This window comes from Pan troglodytes, chromosome 3, assembly GCF_028858775.2.
Source record: "Pan troglodytes isolate AG18354 chromosome 3, NHGRI_mPanTro3-v2.0_pri, whole genome shotgun sequence".
Classification (NCBI taxonomy): domain Eukaryota; kingdom Metazoa; phylum Chordata; class Mammalia; order Primates; family Hominidae; genus Pan; species Pan troglodytes.
Window position 1 is genome coordinate 161,107,271 of NC_072401.2, and position 23,167 is coordinate 161,130,437.

The following is a 23,167-nucleotide window of genomic DNA, read 5'->3' on the forward strand; positions in this document are numbered from 1 at the left end:
AAATTAAGTAGTTCCATAAATCATATTTTTTCTATTTTTAACTTATGGAGTGTTTCACTGTATTTGACTTTTTCATGTTACAGATTTAAACCAGGATATAATTCATTGAAACCTTTGATTTTCTTGCCATCAACTATAACTTTCTTATTCCTCTTCACTTTTGTTTTCAAACATTAGCAAATAGTTTTGTTTTAGTAGCTCTGTTTTTTCCAATTATCATTTCAATGCACATTGATATATCTGGAACCACGATAGAGTTTTACAGAGCTCCACTGAGCTATAGATTCATGATTCACATTCATTATTGAAGAAAATTATAGATGGGTATGTCATGGGCTTCATGAGTAATCAAAATGGAGAATGTTAAATCTGTGAAAGTCAAGGGCGCAAAGTATATATTTTCTGTTATATGTGTTTGCCTTGGCGAAATACACACAAAAAAATTTTAGCAGGGCCCCTACTATGCTCATTCTGTTTTGTCGTTTATGGAATTTTCACAGAGAAAGCATGTGTCTAAAAAACAAAAACAAAACAAAAAATACCACCACCATCACCACACACACACACACACACACACACACACACACATTTATGGAATTTTCACAGAGAAAGCATGTGTCTAAAAAACAAAAACAAAACAAAAAATACCACCACCATCACCACACCACACACACACACACACACACACACGTGCGTGCAACAAACATCTTAATGCTATTTTCAACAAATTGCCTAAAAGGAAAAGGGGCTCCAGCCCTGTGTTCCTATTTTGGCACTGGCATTAACTAGTCAACTTTTAGGAGCCTGTTTCCTATTCTGACAAATAAGTATAATACCTACTATCCACTTACCTGTAGAGTTTTTATGAAAATCCAGATTTTTTAAAGTTAACCTGTTGGAGGATTGTTCTATTCATAGGATCAAATAGAGGGAAGTAGCTTAGAGTTTCTTAGGTATTTGAATAAATAAGTCAACCTGGATTGTTACAATTTGGGCCCATCAATAATCACAGATTATTGATAAGAAAATAAGAAAATAAGGAAAATAAGGAAAATAAGAGTGATGACGTACTTGGGTCTAATCTTTCCTGCTTCCTGCCTTAGGGCCTAGTCCCCTTTTAAACTAAAAATGTGGCTATTTTCTGTTATTTTTAACAAAAAGGGTAAAATACTTCAGAAATCAGGAAAAGAAAGGATAGAAAGTACAACTAGTGCAAGTGAAATTCCATGTGATTTGTTTGTTTCTACCACCTACTTCTGGATAGACAGTTCTATGACCAGGTAACTGAGATAGCAGCTGTGCTGTCTGTCTTGGTTAAAAAGAAATCTTCCATAATTCAAATCAGTGCTCTCTCAAACTTTCCATAAAAAGTAGCATTATTCTTTCAAGGAATATCATGAGATTGCTGCTTAGGCTTTGACTCTGATATGTTTCTGTTTTTCATAGGTATTATCTGAAAAACAACATGGAAACAGAAACTCTTTGTTCAGATGAAGATGCTCAGGAGTTGTTGAGAGAGAGTCAAATTTCCCTCCTTCAGCTCAGCACTGTGGAAGTTGCAACACAGCTCTCTATGCGAAATTTTGAACTCTTTCGCAACATTGAACCTACTGAATATATAGATGATTTATTTAAACTCAGATCAAAAACCAGCTGTGCCAACCTGAAGAGATTTGAAGAAGTCATTAACCAGGAAACATTTTGGGTAGCATCTGAAATTCTCAGAGAAACAAACCAGCTGAAGAGGATGAAGATCATTAAGCATTTCATCAAGATAGCACTGCACTGTAGGGAATGCAAGAATTTTAACTCAATGTTTGCAATCATCAGGTAAGAGAGCACATTTTTTCTTAAGATTCAGTTCAGTTCACAGATTTAAAATATGTATCAGTCCAGGAACATCATATAATTAGTATAAATGCTATAGGTTTTAATTGACTCATAAGAGACAATTCTTTTTCTCTGAATCCTAACCTTAATCCTTAATTTAAAATCTCTCATATCAAAAAAACAGCTGTGCCAACCTGAAGAGATTTGAAGAAGCCATTAAGCAGGAAATATTTTGGTAGCATCTGAAGTTCTGATTTGGAGCTCAGAAAATCTATATCCCCCACTTTTTTTTTAAGTTTGTTTCAACTTTTCTCAGTATCAGTTTATTTTTCTGTGGAAATAACAATACCCCAAAGAGTTATCAACAAGATTAATGATGTAATGTGTGTGGAGTTCCATCAAATAGCACAAAGCAGATGGCCGGGAAATGTTAATTTTCTTCCCTTTTTTTAAGAGCTTAGATTGAGGTTAGAAGAAAAAAAAATGGCAACAATTAGTTATATTGATGTTGAGGGTGATTATTAAATTAGTCATTTTCTCTGCCTGGGAGTTTAGTCATACTCTCATTACTATCATAGCTTTTATTTTATTTTATTTTATTTTATTACTAGAGGATATTTGCTCAGTCGGTTTTATCAAATGGCCGCTATGGGCTAAGCACTGGTATGTGTACATACTGCTGTGTATGGAAACAAAGCATCAATACTTATATTCAGGTGGTTTTACTGATAGTAAACAGATGAGGTAGGTCTATACGGAAGAGAAGAGTAAAACGCCTTGGCTTGACCCTGACCCTACTTCCCTGTGCCATCTCATTCCCCAGAATTATCATGAACAGTTTCTTATGCAGCCTTCTGTAAATTGTTATGCATATAAAGCATAAACATAGAGATGTTATATGTCAATAAATAATCTGTACACTATTTTACTTTAGTTGTTATACCATGTTTCTTTTTCTCCTCTCAGTGGCCTAAACCTGGCACCAGTGGCAAGACTGCGAACAACCTGGGAGAAACTTCCCAATAAATACGAAAAACTATTTCAAGATCTCCAAGACCTGTTTGATCCTTCCAGAAACATGGCAAAATATCGTAATGTTCTCAATAGTCAAAACCTACAACCTCCCATAATCCCTCTATTCCCAGTTATCAAAAAGGATCTCACCTTCCTTCACGAAGGTAAACATAAGGCAGAGGGTTTCCATCTTTGCTTGAAGAAGCACAGAATAAATGCCATGTGATTTCCTTTTTCTCCTCTGTCAATTTCAGGAAATGACTCAAAAGTAGACGGGCTGGTCAATTTTGAGAAGCTAAGGATGATTGCAAAAGAAATTCGTCACGTTGGCCGAATGGCTTCAGTGAACATGGACCCTGCCCTCATGTTCAGGACTCGGTGAGTATGTCATCTTCAGTGGCACGTGTGAGAGTAGAGAAGGTTAAATTTAGAGCTTCCCAATAAATGATTTTTTAAAAGTTTGAGTATTTATATTTGTAGTACGGCAGAAATTATAGTAGGATGTGCTGAGAATCACCTGTGAGCTCTAATTTGGAATAAATGTCTTATTCTGTATAAAGTGTTCTTTCGGCTGTCAGTAAAAACAGTTTGTCTTTCAGACATTTTCAATGTAATAGACACAATTATGTGTTTCTTATTTCTCAGAACACTGACTTGTAGAGCTAAAACTCATAGCTAGTAGTATGCACTAAAATATGTAAATACCCCAAATAGTCTTGTCTCAATATCCACACAACAAATTTAGCTAGCAGTGTAGTAAAAAGTGATTAATTCAGTGAAAGAGAGAAAAGTCAGTCTTAATTCTAGAACAAAAAATTTAAATGTATGTGTCTTTTAAGCCAGAAAAATATTTCTAGTAAAGTTGCGTGTGTGAGGTGATTATGCAGTTTAATGTTTGTGGGCTTCTAGAACTGCTTATCCAGAAGTCTAGTCCTTTCTTTCTGAGCTTGTGATCTTTCTGTCTCTCTTTCTACACCCATGCTTCAATCTCCATGGCTCTCACTTACAGGAAGAAGAAATGGCGGAGTTTGGGGTAAGTGGTGGAGACCTTGCATACCCACACACAGTTCTTATTCTGCTCATTGCATTGTTTTCTTACCTGCTGTATTTTCTGATGCTTTGCATTTTTGCATTTTTTTCCTTAACCCTCTTGCTGTAGCAGAATTTCAGATGGCAAACTGACTTCAAGTTTAATCTGTTGGGGCTTTTGCTTTTGAAGTCATGATCCATGAGAGCTGTGAAATGATTGATGATTGTTCTGGGGAACTACAGGCCAGTTTTTCTGAGCTCTTAGAAAAATTTTATTTTCATATAATTGGTGTGTCTCGAAATGCAGAAAGCTCAAAGTAGGGGGAGGGGAGGAAGGATATTAGAAGGAAAAATTGTGCAATTAAAATATTTCACAGATATGTGAGAAATAAATATATTTAATATAAAATAGGTGCCCCCAGGTGTTAAACCCAAATTTTTTACAGCTCAACTAACTACTATTTTCATTCTGTATAAACCAATCCTTTTTAAAAATAATTCTTAACAATTCATGTGCTCAATGGTTTCCATACATATATGTTTACATTTGCATGATTGTTTTATTAACAGATTGACCGTATTACTTTAAAAACTCACCACATTCAACTCAAGGCATAAGAAGACAATTTTGAACATTGTAGCTAATTTTATTTAAATTTATGTATAATATCCTCTTTAGGAGAAGTAATTTTAATGTTGCAAATCTTAATGATTATAGCTGTGTATTCTTGCATGAGCTTTTACATGTAATTATTGTTTTCTGGCACCTGTGAGAGAACTGCCTTAAATGCTCTATAGAGTGAAAAGTAGAATTTCCTAGTTGGAACTGAACAGGTGCCAAACATAAATTTTTATATGTATATTATTTGTAATTTTCTTTAAATTTTTAAAATCTGTATTATTCTATATTCCTGTGTAACAGTTTACTCACTGGAATGAGGCATGTGACCTTTTGAACATAGAATATTAATATCAGTCTTGGCACATTTTAAATAGATAAAGTACTCCCATGCTAGAGTGAGCTGCATATCTACCTTTTCATCTTCCAGGTCTCTCAGCCAGGGTAGTACAAATGCAACAGTGCTAGATGTTGCTCAGACAGGTGGTCATAAAAAGCGGGTACGTCGTAGTTCCTTTCTCAATGCCAAAAAGCTTTATGAAGATGCCCAAATGGCTCGAAAAGTGAAGCAGTACCTTTCCAATTTGGAGCTAGAAATGGACGAGGAGAGTCTTCAGACATTATCTCTGCAGTGTGAGCCAGCAACCAACACATGTGAGTTTTTCCTTAAAGTGGCTGCAGACTTTGGCTAGGATGCAGATTTGTTTCCTGTGCAGTGGTATGGGCAGTGACAAAATAAGGCTTAGTGCAGAGGGGGAGCTAGCAATCCTGAGATATACTAGTCTTTTCCTTGAATGCTAATATTTAATACTGGGTAGCACTGTGCACGGCCAGGCCGTCATGTCAACTGGGTTAGTATGTGGAAGATGACACTGTCCACATCTAAGGCAACCCATTGCTTTAGTTTCACCTGGACACAACCAGTACACATGCAACAGACGCATATATAGATATGGCTCCCATTTACATGTCTTATGTTCTCACAAAGCTACCCCCAAAGTATGGGCAACCTGAGGGGAGTGGGGAGTCAGGGCATAAAATTGGGTGTGCTGGCTGCCTTTTAACCACTAGCCCAGACAACACTGAACAACAAATTCAGCTACCAGTTAGTTAGAGCAATGATTCTGCTCCACAGTGAACCACAATAGCCTTTAAAAATCTGGTTAATCTATAAATGGGGCAGTTTTTTTTTTTTCTAAATCTGCATCTTGACTTACAAGACAAAGGCATTTTCCATTCAGTACACACCTGTGTCTTTTATGGGCAGGTTTGAAGATGTCTTCTGTAGGATTTAATTTAGATAGGTGATTTGAGAAGATTTGGATTATTAGATTTACCCAGGATGCTGTAGAAGCACTGTGTCATGGTGAAGAGCTTGTCCTCTGGAGTCAGAGTGGTCTGAGTTCAAATCCTGTTTGTCTCCTCTTACTAGCTGCAGCCTTAGGCAAGTTACTTGACCTCCCTAATCCTTAGTTTCCAGGCGTGTAAAAGGGAGGAAGCATACATATGTCATTGAGTTTTTAATATTAAAATGCTACATATACAACATTTTATTGTCCTAAATTGCTTTGCCATTTATCTACCACAAAATATATACTCAGTATAATACTGAAGCATTATTGGCTACTGTTTGCTTGCATAGATAATTCTACCTCCTAGGAATGTGGTAGTAAATAGATTACAGTTGACAGCATTTATTAAATAAAAACTTAGCACATACATGTCAAACAATTTGGGACACCGTTTTAGAAAAATAGTGCCTGATGACTTTTCTGTTGTAGCTTTTATCACGTATTTGTTTCTTTCATATACATGGATATAACATATTGAACTACCCACATTTTTCTATATTTTTAATGGGGTGTTTAATAGTATAATCATCTTTTGAGATTGCTGACTTCATAAAGTAGATACCTTTGTCCTGCCACATATCTAATATTTTCTGTAACTAGGGTCCCCCATCCATTTTCTGTGCTTCATAAAGGCAACAGGAAGAAAGATGTGCATTAATTTAGTATTCTAACTGCAGAAAATGCTCACACAGTTCTAGAATTATCTTCTACATACCTACTAGCATCTAAAATTCTTTGTTCTATTTTCAAACCCAAACAATTATCAGTGCCTAAGAATCCTGGTGACAAAAAGCCTGTCAAATCCGAGACCTCTCCAGTAGCTCCAAGGGCAGGGTCACAACAGAAAGCTCAGTCCCTGCCACAGCCCCAGCAGCAGCCACCACCAGCACATAAAATCAACCAGGGACTGCAGGTTCCCGCCGTGTCCCTTTATCCTTCACGGAAGAAAGTGCCCGTAAAGGATCTCCCACCTTTTGGTAAGTGATTACATTCATTTCTTTTTTTGGTGCCATTCACTGTCATGGTTTGCAAATTAGGAAAAAAATATTTGTCTTGGATAACTTTGTCTAATATATTTGAGTTTCTCTGTAATTATTAGCTCCTAATAAAACGTGAACACTCAGCAAGTTAAACCTGACTTTGCCAATGGAAGGGGTTGTTTTTATAAGTAATATCTCGTTTAGTCATGCTAATTTGCTACGACAGGGTGTTAATAGAGAAGTTATGTGTCTATTTAATTTTTGCTAAGCGCAGAAGATGCTTTGTTCATTTACATTATTTAAACTTTATTTTATGTATTTTGCTTTATGTATTTTGCTTTACAACCAACGAACTGCTGGGATTTAAGCAGAATATTTTTAAGTTAAATGAATTGTCTGAAGGTAAATTCTTATTTGTTGACTCACTGATTCTATAACTTAGAGGGAAAAATAAAACAACTAACTCCTGAATATGAAGGAATTAAATTACACTTCATCTTTCCTACTAAAAGAAAAACATCAGCCAGGCACGGTGGCTCACGCCTGTAATCCCAGCACTTTGGGAGGCTGAGGCGGGCAGATCACGAGGTCAGGAGATCCAGACCATCCTGGCTAACACGGTGAAACCCTGTCTCTACTAAAAATAGAAAAAATTAGCCGGGCATGGTGGCGGGCGCCTGTAGTCCCAGCTACTCGGGAGGCCGAGGCAGGAGAATGGCGTGAACCCGGGAGGGGGAGCTTGCAGTGAGCCTAGATCGCACCGCTGCACTCCAGCCTGGGCGAAAGAGCGAGACTCCGTCTCAAAAAAAAAAAGAAAAAGAAAAACATCTAGTAGTTTAGCCCCTTTGTGGAAGTGGTACAACACAATAATTTTTCATAAAATGTACAGCTTTTTTTCTACATATATGTGAATGAAACAGTTAATAAAAAACAAATTATTAAAAATAAAGGGATAGTAGGCTGGGTGCAGTGGCTCATGCCTGTAATCCCAGCACTTCAGGAGGCTGAGACAGGTGAATCACTCGAGGCCAGGAGTTGGAGACCAGCTTGCCCAACATGGGGAAACCCCGTCTTTATGAAAAATACAAAACTTAGCCTGGCGTGATGGCGCACGCTGCAGTCCTAGCTACCTGGGAAGCTGAGGCACAAGAATCGCTTCAACCTGGGGGGTGGAAATTGTAATAAGCTGGGATTGCATCATTGCACTCCAGCCTGGGCGACACAGCAAGACTCTGTCGATAGATAGATAGGTAGATAGATAGATAGATAGATAGATAAAGATATAGAGAGAGAGATAGCAAAGAGTTTACTTAGATAAAATTGGGTGTTGATAGCTAAGTCCCTGCACAGTTACAGCCCATCTGTATGGCTTGGGTGAGAGTCATTTCGTAGACCCCTCACATACTCTGTATCCTCACCTCATTCCATCTGATCAGCAAGTGTCCTCTTTATTGATATGGGGAGAGAATAAGAAACGAACGCCTTTCCTAGGTACATTTCTCCTTTCAAATATTTGTGTTGATCCTCTCATCACAAACACATTGAATTATGTGTTTCTTTATATATTACGTTTTGAATATGCATGCATTCCTGAATCCCCTGCAGTCTGTAGTCTTTATGCAGAACTTCTCATATGGAAGATTATCAGTCTTCACTTTAGCTAAAAATGCCTATTAGCCATATTTAATATAATGTAGATGTGTCTGAGTATAAAGCTCTATCCCCCATGTTTCTGAAGCCATAGCTCTCAAAATGTCTTTAGTTCCATTTATGAACTTTAGAAATGTGGATGAAATATCATATGTTGTCTTATATTTATTTAGTTTAACATACACATTTAAAGTCACAGTATATAAAATACTAATTTAGAGACACTACAGGTGTTCCCCCCACTCCAGTCCATGAAATAGTTTTGTTCTATATACTTTCTACATCTTTAACATTGGTGTCTTTGTCATCACTAGCACCACCTTTGAAGTATCTCACACAGCTTTCTCAGGCATATCTTCACATCCATCCAACATGGTTTGAAAGATAGTACTTTTTGAATCTGTGTATGGTGCTGGCCTTGGAAATTTTTTCCAGATCAAAACTACCCATTCAATTAGCTTTATTTCCTGTGTATATGATTTCTGCATGTAATCAAACTATTGCTTTAAAAGGTTTTTTTAAAAAAGATTGTATTAAAACAATATCAAACTGCTTACATGAAGTGAAATGAAGGATTAAATCTTTGTTAAATTTTACTAACACTAATTTGAGGTAGTTTCAGGCTGTAGTGCCTCCCCAGATATCTCTTTGTTGTTCAAAATAAAATTGAGAGTGCCTCATAATAATATGAGAGGCTTTGCAAAATATTTCAGTGTAACTTCCTCATTTATGAAAAATAATTTTGAGGAGGGAAATCATCTTACATTGACATATAGAATAATTTTTCCTCCACTCTCATCCTGTTGGATCCTACACGTGGTGCTGGCTCACTTCCTTCTTCTGAAACCTTCCTACAAGGTTTTGTGACACAGCAGTTTCATGGTCTCTTCCGCCCTTCTCTTTGATCTGTTTACTTGATCAAGTATTAACTGCATGGAATTCCTTAGAGCGCTTTCATTCATTTTCCTAGTTAGCTCCTCTTAGCTCTTGACTCTGTACTCTTCTCCCTTTATTCTCACTTCCCTTGAGCTACCCCTTTCCAAGGATACAAAACAGTTTCCAACTCAAATTTGGTTTCTAATAATAAACATGTCTAGCTGTGCCACTTCCATCCTAAATTCAGTGTTTCCAAATTGTCCATTTTTTCTTCATTGTTGCCTAACATATTGTTGAATAAAGATGGTGACTACTTCAAAGTTTAGAATCTAACGTAAAATATCAAAAGCAATATATTTCTGGTACTGTGGCAGATATCAGTCTGAAACCAAACTACGGGTATCTCATGACTTCTGTAGGCACTTACTGTGTGGACCTTGAAGAGTACAAAGAACATTTAGATTGTAAATAGGTTGAACCTCAGTGTAATGATATTAAATCTTAACACAAAAAAGTTTTTTATTCATAAATGGTGTTTATTTTCAGACTTGAAAATACATATTTAAGGTTTTTTTTTTTCCATTATAGGCATAAACTCTCCACAAGCTTTAAAAAAAATTCTTTCTTTGTCTGAAGAAGGAAGTTTGGAACGTCACAAGAAACAGGCTGAAGATACAATATCAAATGCATCTTCGCAGCTTTCTTCTCCTCCTACTTCTCCACAGAGTTCTCCAAGGAAAGGTAGAATTAAATTACTTTTTGTTTTCTTGTATTGAAACCTATACATTTTGGCTATAATAAATTCCAGAGTAATGTATTACATAATTCCTAACATTATAGTCATTTAAGATGAGCTCATTTGCAATGCCCAATGGATTTTTTTTCCCTCAGTTTATAAATTTGGAAGAATGGTGGTTTTTAAAAATGTTATACTTACAATAAGTAGTATTAAATTTATAACTATAAGAAGCCTTTTAAAAATACATTTACTTTTTATTCAGATAAATATACAAAGAATTTTTTATATTACAATTTGTTCTAACTAAATTTGGTTATGTGACATTAGTACAGAGAAGAGGGCTTTGAAAACATGAAAAACTAATATCTTCCTGATTTATTTTTTCATTGTATTAACACAGGTCTTGATTACCTTTTTGGTTGCTACCTTGTTTTATTTTTAGAGACTATATTTTAGGTACTCAGTCGCCTCCTTATGTTGATACATTCTCATGTTAAAAGAGTAGGTAATTTTCTGCTGCATAACTCTTCAGGCTACTTCCTCCTCCTACCCTTTTAACTAAATGAGTGTAAGCCAATAATAAATGGCTAGGACGTAGTTTTCCCTAAAGGAAGGCCAAAAGGGCTTAATACATTGTTAAATTTCACTGACTCAACAGGTATTGCTTTACTTGGTAGATATTTCAGACATCTGTGCATTTTGTATGGGTATCAGTCTCTCCTGTCCTTGTTACATGGATGCATCTCAATTCTTTTCTCATCCTGTTGTTAGGTGGCAGTGGCAATCAGCTGAGATCTTTTGGCTCCGGGCAATTGGACTTAACCAGTTCCTCCTCTTCTCTTGGAAGTGAGAACAGTAACAAGAATAACAATGCACCACGGACCTATGGGATAGGTGGGGTTTATAGAACCAAAAATGGGGTGGGAAAGAGAGGAATCATCTCATTAGTTAATGAAAATGGGAGAATTCCTCCAAATGTCAAGTGCTCCATCTGAGTGATTTATTTTTCTGAAACTTTTTTTTTTTTTTAGCAGACTGTTCAGGGAGGGCTTTAAATCTTATCTGTCAGAACTTGCAGTGTGGTTTTATAAAAAGACATTTTATAAATGAACACATTAAATCTTATCAAGACCTGTGCAGCCTTTAAAAAATAAATCAGGAATTACCAATATGCTGAAAGAACATACTTAAACTGGCAACATTTAGATGCTCTAGATTTTAATTTTTCTTAGGTAAGTGGCATTGAAGAAATTTGCATTGCATATAAGATAAAATCAATATTTAAGTAACATGAGATCCCTAGTAATGTAGACAAGAAAAAATGAATATTGAGAAAGAAGATTTGGATTTTTTTCATTAAAAATATCAAGATAGGGCCAGGTGCAGTGGTTTACCCCTGTAATCCCAGCACTTCGGGAGGCCAAGACAGGCTGATTACCTGAGGCCAGGAGTTCGAGACTAGCTTGGCCAACATGGTGAAACCCCTGTCTCTAGTAAAAATACAAAAAAAAAAAAATTAGCCAGACATGGTGGCACATGCCTGTAATCCCAGCTACTCGGGAGGCTGAGGCAGGAGAATCGCTTGAAGCCAGGAGGTGGAGTTTTCAGTGAGCCAAGATTCCGCCACTGCACTCCAGCTTGGGTGACAGAGGGAGACTCCGTCTCAAAAACAAAAAAATCAAGATAGGCCCCTTCCATTGTGACTTTCAAAATTATTTTTAGTAGCAAAAGAGAGTTAAGGGTCCTTTCAGGCCAAGAAGTGGACATCTGTTTAGATATTCTATAGTAATGATCTTGTGAAAAGTGCCCTTTAACTCCTTCAAACCGATTGGCTTTTATGTGGTTCAACCAATATTAATATTGAAAAACCAAATGGCAAAAATTCAAAGACATCTTCAGGTCTTATTTCTTATTCTTTTTGTTTATATGTTTACTTAAAATTATAGGTAGGATACAGGTATTTCCAGTTGAATTAGTCTATGCCATACAAGTTCTAAAAATTGAAAACTGTTGAAAACAAGATCAGTGGCTTTGCATTTTGAAAAAAACATACTTTAAAATCTGATCCGTTATTCTTCATGGTTTCTTTTCTGTAGACTAATAGTGTAATTATATAGGTAAGGGAGCTAAGAATAGTTGAGTGGTGCCTTTTCTGCATCTTTTCCTAGCTTGTAGGATACTTTCTTTTTTCCTCTCTAAACTTCGATTAAACAACTTAAGCTTCATTAGAATAAAACATTTGTCTCTTAGTCATGTGGTCTCTACAAGTGAAATGGGGTTTTTCTCCCCACTTCTATAGAGATATCTATGCCTGCATTTTATTTTTGCTTCTATTTGGTAGACTTCCCTTTGATGTTATAAACCTAGAGAGTCTAATTAATACGGTTGTATTTCTCATGCAGGCTATACTTTGGCTCCCAGTGGTACTGTGGATAATTTTTCAGATTCTGGTCACAGTGAAATTTCTTCACGATCCAGTATTGTTAGCAATTCGTCTTTTGACTCGGTGCCAGTCTCACTGCACGATGAGAGGCGCCAGAGGCATTCTGTCAGCATCGTGGAAACAAACCTAGGGATGGGCAGGATGGAGAGGCGGACCATGATTGAACCTGATCAGTATAGCTTGGGGTAGGTGGCTCTTTTTAATGTTCTTTTGAATTTATCCTTCCATCTCTGTTTTAATAATGAGTCTTTTCTTCCAGTGTTTATTTATTTTACATAATGCCTAAGAATTTTTCTCCCATCCCAGTTCTGATTTTCACAATTTCTACACTAAGTATCATGTTATTTTTGTTAAGCAGACTGCTTTTTTAGTTAAGTTTATTCTTCATTGGAACACAATTGTTCTGTGCTGAAGGCAGAGGGTGACTGTAGGATCCATCCCAGTTCTTTTGTATGAGCTGCCTTCCTGAAATAATCAAATTATATTGAGCCACCCTTAATGTTGTCGGGGAATTTTTTTTTTTTTTTAATGGCACGTTGCGTTCTTTTCCCGCATGCCTGTTTTATAGGAATGATAAAGTCAGAAGGCTAGACATGGCAGAACTGGCCAATATAAGGCAATTCAGTGCTACTTTTATCCTGTTTCTGGGATGAAAGCAAGCTACCTTTCTAGGAAAAAGGGTATTTTGGTTTTATCATAGGTGAATTAGTTATCAATCTTGTTTTTTTTTTTTTTCTTTTCCATTTCTTTTAACCACTTAGGTCCTATGCACCAATGTCCGAGGGCCGAGGCTTATATGCTACAGCTACAGTAATTTCTTCTCCAAGCACAGAGGAACTTTCCCAGGATCAGGGGGATCGCGCGTCACTTGATGCTGCTGACAGTGGCCGTGGGAGCTGGACGTCATGCTCAAGTGGCTCCCATGATAATATACAGACGATCCAGCACCAGAGAAGCTGGGAGACTCTTCCATTCGGGCATACTCACTTTGATTATTCAGGGGATCCTGCAGGTTTATGGGCATCAAGCAGCCATATGGACCAAATTATGTTTTCTGATCATAGCACAAAGTATAACAGGCAAAATCAAAGTAGAGAGAGCCTTGAACAAGCCCAGTCCCGAGCAAGCTGGGCGTCTTCCACAGGTTACTGGGGAGAAGACTCAGAAGGTGACACAGGCACAATAAAGCGGAGGGGTGGAAAGGACGTTTCCATTGAAGCCGAAAGCAGTAGCCTAACGTCTGTGACTACGGAAGAAACCAAGCCTGTCCCCATGCCTGCCCACATAGCTGTGGCGTCAAGTACTACAAAGGGGCTCATTGGTAAGTTTTAAAATTGGGGGACTTTGTCATGTCTGGATCATGTCTTTAATGTAACTTATTACAATAGTAAAATTATGTGTTTGTTGGTTCTTTTCCTCATTTTCTCCATTGCTATGTAGGACTTCCAAATTAGTGGTGTGTTAAGGTCTTTGAAATCAATAGTGGTTAAGAGCCCAGGTTTTGTGGTCAGGTACCTACAGATCTGTTCCTATATAACAAAGCATTCAATAAATCTTAGCTATCAGGATGAGTAGATTGTCATTGTGAATATTATCTAGTCTAATTTTTTTCTCTTAACCTGAAAATCAGGATGGATTCCTATTATTCATAGAGGAGAAATTTTTCTTTAATTGAAACTCTTTCATATCTTTGATTCTTCTATTTTGTTCTCTTGATTGCATTTAGAACTATACACTTTGTATACTTAAAAGTCTTCCATTGATTTTTTATTCTGCACGCACATTGTTGATAAGCAATTCTTTGTGCACGCTGTAGAAGGAGGGAGAGGTGCTAATAGTGTAATGACTAAGAGCACGGGTTTAGGAGTCAGGCGGACTGGGGATTGAATCCCTGTTTTGCCACTTTATTAGTTTTGTGACATTGGGTAAAATACAAAACAGTGCCTGTTTCCTCATCTGTAAAATGAGCTTCATAATTTCTACTTAATGGAGTTAGTGTGAGGATTCAAGGAAATTTATGCAAAGTATTTAGAACAGTGCCCAGGTAGTAGATTCACTAAGTACATGAAAGCTATTGCTGCTGCTGTTCCTGTTAGAGGAGGCTCTCATGCTCCCTCAGTCCTGTTGAGATGTGTTTTCTATGGCACAATTAACATCTATATAGACCAAGTGTAGGAACAGATGATAGGTTGTAGAGTGAGAAATTCTGGAGTATAATCATTACAGACATTACTTTTATTAGTAGGAAAATTGTAGTTATTTAGCCATGTAAATAGTCATGGGTAGATTTCAAGTTTAATATCCTTTTACAATGAATAAGGAGAAAACAGTTAATAAATATTCTTAGGTTGGACTTTTTCAAGTGCTTACAACTAATACTCAGAATTTTTATTGCAAAGGAAGGAAGAATGATTTTTAGTTCCTAACAATTGAGTTTTAAAAGTTCAAGAAAATGAAACTTTAGCTTTACTGGCCTATACAGGTTTCATATTCTAGGTCATGAGCATCAATAAAGGGATTTTAAGAAAAATAGACACCTTATAGTAATAGTTTTAGAGTTTTTAAATTGGTATCCTTTGTGCGACTTTTCCAAATTTATTTTAATTCACTGTTTCTGTAAGTGAAGTCTTGAGACCCGAGAGTGATGTAGAATTGCTTCTCTGCCTGGTAAAGATAAATGCCCAGAAAGAGGGCAGATCCGGCAGGCAGAGAGGAAAAAGGGAACTTGTACCAAGCACAAACAGGTTCTAGGCATAGTGCTGTGTACTTAGGTTCTTCCTGCGCTTCAGTCTTTCCAATAAATCCAGGGGTTAGGTTTTAATCTTACTATTTTATAGTTACAGACCATTTTAAATGGACAAGCAGCCCATTTAAAGATAAAAGTACTTAGATGGACTAGCAGCTTCTCTCACCAATTATTTCACCACACAAAGATAACATCATTGTGAAATTTGGTTTAGTTAACATGCATTCCCTGGCCTGCCTCACACCGCACCTCTAACCGATACCACACAAATGCACATCTGCTGCTACACTGTGGATGCTGTTTTAGTAATTATTTTTATATTTTTAATAAACTTTTGTGGCATGAACTAGTTTTTAATGCTGGTGCATTGTTTCTACTCTAGCGCGAAAGGAGGGCAGGTATCGAGAGCCCCCGCCCACCCCTCCCGGCTACATTGGAATTCCCATTACTGACTTTCCAGAAGGGCACTCCCATCCAGCCAGGAAACCGCCGGACTACAACGTGGCCCTTCAGAGATCGCGGATGGTCGCACGATCCTCCGACACAGCTGGGCCTTCATCCGTACAGCAGCCACATGGGCATCCCACCAGCAGCAGGCCTGTGAACAAACCTCAGTGGCATAAACCGAATGAGTCCGACCCGCGCCTCGCCCCCTATCAGTCCCAAGGGTTTTCCACCGAGGAGGATGGTATATGCACATAAATATTCCTAAAACCTCCAAGTTAGATGTGTTCACTTATGCTGCTTCCCAAGGCATTTCTGTTCTCTTAACACTGCAGTCAGCTATGTCTAACCGTACACTACATTCAGAGTTCCAAATTTAGGGTTACGGCTGTTGACTGCTTTCTTTTGTGTGTGTGTGTGTTTCCTTAAATGGCTTTAAAAATGCCAAAGATTATGGAGGGAGTCACTTAAAATACAGTGTGTATATAACTGGATTTCTTTTCTAATTCTCACTAAAATTTGACTGCTTTCTGTGTGTCTGTGTATGTGTGTTTCCCTAAATGGCTTTAAAAATGCCAAAGATTATGGAGGGAGTCACTTAAAATACAGTGTTTATATGACTTGATTTCTTTTCTAATTCTCATTAAAATTGAAGTACTTCTGTGACCCTATTTTAAGAAAAAGAATAAGCCAGGTGCAATGGCTTAACACCTGTAATCCCAGCACTTTGGGAGGCCGAGGAGGGCAGATTACTTGAGCTCAGGAGTTTGAGACCAGCCTGGCCAAAATAGTGAAACCCTGTCTCTACTAAAAATACAAAAATTAGCTGGGTATGGTGGCAGGCACCTGTGATCCCAGCTGCTCTGGAGGCTGAGGCAGGAGAACCACTTGAGCCCGGAAGGCAGAGGTTGCAGTGAGCCAACAACATGTCACTGCACTCCAGCCTGGGTGACAGAGTGAGACTCTGTCTCAAAAAAAGAAAAAGAAAATGAAAATCTCACAAGTTTGTGCTGTTGTCAAGAATTTTAGAAGCATGTAGGATTCTCAAAGGTGGATGGTTAAAGTTTTCTGTGGAAACATTATATTTGCACTTTTAATGAATTGGGACTCATTTGGAAATGAAAGTCTGATAAAGAAAGATACATTATCAGCCAGCCTGATGGTTCATGCCTGTAATCCCAGCACTTTGGGAGGCTGAGGTGGGAGGATTGCTTGAGGCCAGGAGTTCGAGACAAGCCTGGGCAACATAGTGAGACCTGTCTCCATAAAAATATTTTTCAAATGACCCAGGTGTGGTGGCGTGTGCCTATAGTCCTAGCTACTATGGAGGCTGAAGTGGAAGGATCACTTGAGCCCAGGAGTTCAGGGCTGCGGTGACCCATGATTGTGCCACTGCACCGTAGCCTAGGTAGCAGGGCAAGACCCGGCCTCTAAAAGAAAGAGAGAGAGAAGGGGAGGGAGAAAGGGAAGGAAGGAAGGAACCCACATTCTCTGTAACTCTTTGTGCGTTCTTTCTACAAATCTATCTGACCATGCTGAATTGAGAATGAGGAAGGAGATCATGTCCTCCCATCCTCTTTAAAGTTTTCAGTTTAACATGTTTGATTACACAATCATAGAAAAAAGCAACACATGACTGGGAGATTGGGAGGCCGAAGCAGGAGAATCGCTTGAGCCCGGGAGGTGGAGGTTGCAGTGAGCCGAGAACACTGCACTGTGGATGGCAAACCCACACCCTGTCTCAAAAAAGTTAAATTAAATTAAATAAATAGAAAAACATTACAAATGAAAATTACTTAAAATCCTGTCACTTGCAGATAGCCACTATTAAAATGTTATATATCCTAGACTTTTTATGTGTATCTGATCGTATATTTTTTTTAAATGGCACATGCTATTTTACAACTTTTTAAAATGAATTTATTAACTTTGTGAACAAAAATATATAATGCATATCTTTTTAATATTGTGTGTGTGTATATATGTAAAGATATGTATTGCATACATTTTAACCTTTTTGTTGTTCATCATTGTTTAGGAAAAAAAGACAAGGATTCTAAGTGAGCTATACTAAAAAGAATAACTATGATAGTTTTATTTAGCACATCAGTGAATATATTCTCTATAGCACAAGAAATTACTTGCTTGCTCATTGATTTCTTTTTCTTCTCTGCTGTATTTGCAGAAGATGAACAAGTTTCTGCTGTTTGAGGCACAGACTTTTCTGGAAGCAGAGCGAGCCACCTGAAAGGAGAGCACAAGAAGACGTCCCGAGCATTGGAGCCTTGGAACTCACATTCTGAGGACGGTGGACCAGTTTGCCTCCTTCCCTGCCTTAAAAGCAGCATGGGGCTTCTTCTCCCCTTCTTCCTTTCCCTTTTGCATGTGAAATACTGTGAAGAAATTGCCCTGGCACTTTTCAGACTTTGTTGCTTGAAATGCACAGTGCAGCAATCTTCGAGCTCCCACTGTTGCTGCCTGCCACATCACACAGTATCATTCCAAATTCCAAGATCATCACAACAAGATGATTCACTCTGGCTGCACTTCTCAATGCCTGGAAGGATTTTTTTTAATCTTCCTTTTAGATTTCAATCCAGTCCTAGCACTTGATCTCATTGGGATAATGAGAAAAGCTAGCCATTGAACTACTTGGGGCCTTTAACCCACCAAGGAAGACAAAGAAAAACAATGAAATCCTTTGAGTACAGTGCTTGTCCACTTGTTTACAATGTCCTCCTTTTAAAAAAAAAAATGAGTTTAAAGATTTTGTTCAGAAAGTAAATGTATATCCATTTAATGATTACAGTATTATTTTAAACCTTAAGTAGGGTTGCCAGCCTGGTTTCTGAAAAACCAAATATGCCGGACAGGGTGTGGCCACACCAAGAAGACGGGAAGACCTGGCTTGTGACCCTGGCTTCCCATGTCCTTCTGGTCTCACCCGCGAAGTGCCCTATCCTGGAAGTATGAAATGTTAGCCAATTAATACCAAGACACCTCATCTGCTCCTTCCCCAGTGGATGGGGTTCTTCTGTGAAACTGTTTGCACATGGCCAGGGGAGGGAACTAGGACCCTTGTGTCCTGTCTGAGCCTTATGGAGGTAGGACGGTGTCATTGGCGGATGTGTCCTGCTCCATTGAGATGGATGGCAAACCCCATTTTTAAGTTATATTTCTTTGATTTTTGTTAATTTAGAGGTGTAGGTTTTGTTTTTTGTTTTTTGTTTTTTTTTTTAAGAGAAACATTTATAACTGGATAGCATTGCAGTGAAAGCAGCTTGGGATGTTGGAGCTAATGCCAGCTGTTTATACTGCTCTTTCAAGACAGCCTCCCTTTATTGAATTGGCATTAGGGAATAAACAAGCCTTTAAACGTGATAAAAGATCAAAAACCTGGTTAGACATGCCAGCCTTTGCAAGGCAGGTTAGTCACCAAAGACTAACCTCCAAGTGGCTTTATGGACGCTGCATATAGAGAAGGCCTAAGTGTAGCAACCATCTGCTCACAGCTGCTATTAACCCTATAATGACTGAAATGACCCCTCCACTCTATTTTTGTGTTGTTTTGCACAGACTCCGGAAAAGTGAAGGCTGCCAATCTGAGTAGTACTCAAATGTGAGGAACTGCTGGTCTTGGATTTTTTTTCCATTAAATTCAGCTGATCATATTGATCAGTAGATAAACGTAAATAGCTTCAAATTTTAAAAGTGGAATTGCAGTGTTTTTTCACTGTATCAAACAATGTCAGTGCTTTATTTAATAATTCTCTTCTGTATCATGGCATTTGTCTACTTGCTTATTACATTGTCAGTTATGCATTTGTAATTTTACATGTAATATGCATTATTTGCCAGTTTTATTATATAGGCTATGGACCTCATGTGCATATAGAAAGACAGAAATCTAGCTCTACCACAAGTTGCACAAATGTTATCTAAGCATTAAGTAATTGTAGAACATAGGACTGCTAATCTCAGTTCGCTCTGTGATGTCAAGTGCAGAATGTACAATTAACTGGTGATTTCCTCATACTTTTGATACTACTTGTACCTGTATGTCTTTTAGAAAGACATTGGTGGAGTCTGTATCCCTTTTGTATTTTTAATACAATAATTGTACATATTGGTTATATTTTTGTTGAAGATGGTAGAAATGTACTATGTTTATGCTTCTACATCCAGTTTGTACAAGCTGGAAAATAAATAAATATAACATAAAGCCTTGCCTATATTCTTAATGAATCATGCATGCTTTTTATTATTAAAGTGGAATAGAAGCCTTTCGTCTCCTGCAGAAGCAAGTCCTTCGGCTGGAGAGATTTAGCCTCATGGTTATTGGAAACTGCCCAATAGCCTATTTATTTTAGGCAGATCTCTGTTGATCCAAAGCAATTAATATCATTAACGTTAGCACCAGCCAAACCATGTTCAGAATTCAGTGTTTCTTGAAAATGAAGATGCTGTCACAATATATTTGCATAACATTTGTCTCTTCTCAACCGTTTCCAACAATAATCTTTATGGTACGTAATATTTTGGTTCTCAGTATACATACTGAGAGACAGGACCTCAGAGAAACTGACATTCAAGGTCATGATCATTAAGTGGAGAGTACAATTTAGCTAGTAATTCTGGACTTCTAACTAGTACACAATATGAGTGCTGATGTGTGGTAAGTCTGAATAATACTTTATCAGAAGGGCACTTAATTTTAAAAGGTAAAAACCAGTAAGTAGCAGCCTGCTTACGCACATGTTTAAATGAGTGACTCATTTCTTTTCCTCAAGCAAGCATAACTAAAAGTATTATCCATCAGCCACTGAGAAGTCTCAGAAGTCGGAGTGGAAGCAACTGGAAGCAGAGGCACCAAACACTGGAAAATGTGAGGGAGCCTGAAGAGGAGCGGGAGGAAGGTCCCTCCAGAAGCTAACAGGAAAATGGCCAGGGCTAGGCTTCAAGATCTTTCCAAGGTATTCGTGCCAGCTATTTTGCTGAGAAATTTTGAAAACCTGGACACCAAAATAGTCAGGAAAAGTATTTATTTTTTATTTTTTAACCATTCTAGTAGCTTCAACCACACCTTTTAAAAAATGAAGAACCTGCGTGTTTGTGTATGTTGTTACATGCTCACCTCTGTTGTCTTTTCACTTTAAAACCCATTTCTCAGGGACTTTCCTAGACTGTCACTCAGAAAGCTTAATTTTCTCCAACTTTTTTTGAAAAAATACTAAGAATCTGATGTTTTGGAGAATAACGTCTTTATCATTACTGTGTGTGTTCTGCTAAAAATATGAGACAGTGACAAATAGGGCATGGTTCATTGTCCTTTTAGGTTTTATTAGACTTTTATATTTTAGGATACTTCCTCCGTGTAGCACAAGACTGGTCTCCACTTAAGGGTTTCAAGAAATAAGTATTTGCCAAGTGTAACAGTTTGCAGGGACAGAGTTTATGTTATGTTAATAATAGAACTTTGCCAAGTTTTAGGGATATTGTAGAAGGTTTTGGTGAAGGTCTGATGCTCTCCACCCTAATCAAAGAGGCCACACAGACCGGGGTCTGTGTTTTCATACATACAGGTTGAAGTCCTCAGAATGTTTTTCTCAGCCTCAATCCATTTCTCTGCTTTTGGGAGGTATAGATTTTATGCTCATCTATGATTTAATATCTTTTACCTTTAGTTCACTGATAATATCCCAAAATGAATAATGCAAGCTTCTGAGGATGCATGTATCAACACACCTTTTGGTCTCTGCCTCTCAACGCCAGTGCACTACATTCATGCCAAAGAAAAATAGGAAACTCTCTTGAGCGCTTTATCCCATGATACCAGCATTCTTTAAAAAAAAAAAAAGGCTTACCTAGAGAATAAACGTAATGCAGCAACTGAGGAGTCAAGTTGTTGATTGCAGAGGTAAATTATTTTGTGAAGATTCACTAAGGGTATAATATCAGCAGAGGTTGTTGAAAGGGGCAATGAGACGGAAATGTGTAAGGCAAACTGCAGCTGAGGCCAACATGACACTTTCAAGAAAGATTTTAAAGTGAGAATTTACCTATTTGAGAGTGAGACGAAAATACTGACCGGAACTGAAAAATAATTTATGAATTGCCTTTTTTTGTTGTTTTTTGCCTTTTTTTTTTGAGACAGAGTCTCACTCTGTTATCCAGGCTGGAGTGCAGTGGCGCAATCTCAGCTCCACCTCCTGGGTTCAAGCGATTCTCCTGCCTCAGCCTCCTAAGTAGCTGGGACTACAGACGTGCACCACCACACTCGGCTAATTTTTGTGTTTTTAGTAGAGACGGGGTTTCACCATGTTGGCCAGGCTGGTCTTAAACTCCTGACCTCAAGTGATCCACCCGCCTTGGCCTCCCAAAGTGCTGAGATTACAAGCGTGAGCCACTGTGCCCGGCCTGAGTTGCATTTTTTAAAAGATTCACATTTTAGCCAAGTACAAGGCAAGCTAGTTGTTACTATGCCATAGCCATATACCAGAAAATTTTATAGAGGCAATCACGACATTCCATGCAAGGTTAAGAAATGCCAGAAAAGACTTTATTTCATGGGCAATCAAGATGGTAACAATTCTTATGGGAAAAATGTCTAAGCCTAGAATAAAATATCTGAAATAAATTGAGTCAAATGACCAGCTTTATAAAGACTGAAAGTGAAATCAACTTAATTCAGAGTGTTCAACACCTCAAAAATAGAAGTAAGTTTAATACAATTTAAGAAACTTTTGGCCAGGAACAGTGGGTCATACCTGTAATCTCAGCATTATGGGAGGCTGAGGCAAGAGGGATTGCTTGGTGCCAGGAATTCAAGAACCAGCCCAGGCAACAAAGCAAGACCCTATCTCTACAAAAAATAAAAAATACAGCCAGTTGTAAGGGTGTGCACCTGTAGTCCTAGCTACTCAGGAGGCTAAAGTAGGATCACTTAAGCCCAGGAGTTCAAGGCTGCAGTGATCTATGATGATGCCACTGCACGCCAGCCTGGGCAACAGGGCAAGACTCTGTCTCAGAAAAGAAACATTTTAATAATATTGTATGACCTTGCCAAATGCATTGTGGTCAAATGGGGACCAATGAAGTAATAGTATCTCAACATATGTGAGGTTTTCTTTAATTTATATAGATTGAAACTTTTTTCCCCAAATAGGACTATAAAATTGGTTTTAGGATCAGGTGAGTGTCACATTTGGTATTAAGATGAAAATATGTGTATGTACAATGCTTCTAGATATAGTTTAGTGAGCTAATTTACTGTGGTCCAAGCACTTTTCTAGATGCTAGATATTTACAGATTTTACTAAAGTGAACCGAGGCACCTTCGAGTTATACTTTCTTACTTTAGAGAAGTGTCTCAGGCCCTACATGGAAAAACCTACGGAGTGATCCCACCGTCTTGATCACAGCTGGATTGAAGGAGGTGTCTGATC

At 37.9% G+C, this 23,167-nt stretch overlaps 1 protein-coding gene across 18 annotated transcripts in view; it reads left to right on the top strand.

Moving 5' to 3' along the window:
- RAPGEF2 (Rap guanine nucleotide exchange factor 2) overlaps positions 1-19,956 on the top strand; it is a 257,971-nt gene extending 238,015 nt beyond the window's left edge. For 8 of the 18 annotated variants that reach the window (XM_009448481.4, XM_016952461.3, XM_009448480.4 and 5 more), the window contains 12 exons: positions 1,447-1,830; positions 2,797-3,008; positions 3,099-3,222; positions 3,854-3,877; positions 4,923-5,146; positions 6,612-6,821; positions 9,939-10,091; positions 10,861-10,983; positions 12,492-12,717; positions 13,294-13,853; positions 15,661-15,966; positions 17,908-19,956. In XM_009448481.4, the coding sequence (XP_009446756.2) occupies positions 1,447-1,830; positions 2,797-3,008; positions 3,099-3,222; positions 3,854-3,877; positions 4,923-5,146; positions 6,612-6,821; positions 9,939-10,091; positions 10,861-10,983; positions 12,492-12,717; positions 13,294-13,853; positions 15,661-15,966; positions 17,908-17,933 (2,572 nt within the window). In that variant the 3' untranslated portion in view covers positions 17,934-19,956. The remainder of the gene's footprint in view (positions 1-1,446; positions 1,831-2,796; positions 3,009-3,098; positions 3,223-3,853; positions 3,878-4,922; positions 5,147-6,611; positions 6,822-9,938; positions 10,092-10,860; positions 10,984-12,491; positions 12,718-13,293; positions 13,854-15,660; positions 15,967-17,907) is intronic. The other 10 variants (XM_009448485.4, XM_009448484.5, XM_024356351.3 and 7 more) reach the window with 5 other exon arrangements.
- Positions 19,957-23,167: the final 3,211 nt, after the last annotated feature.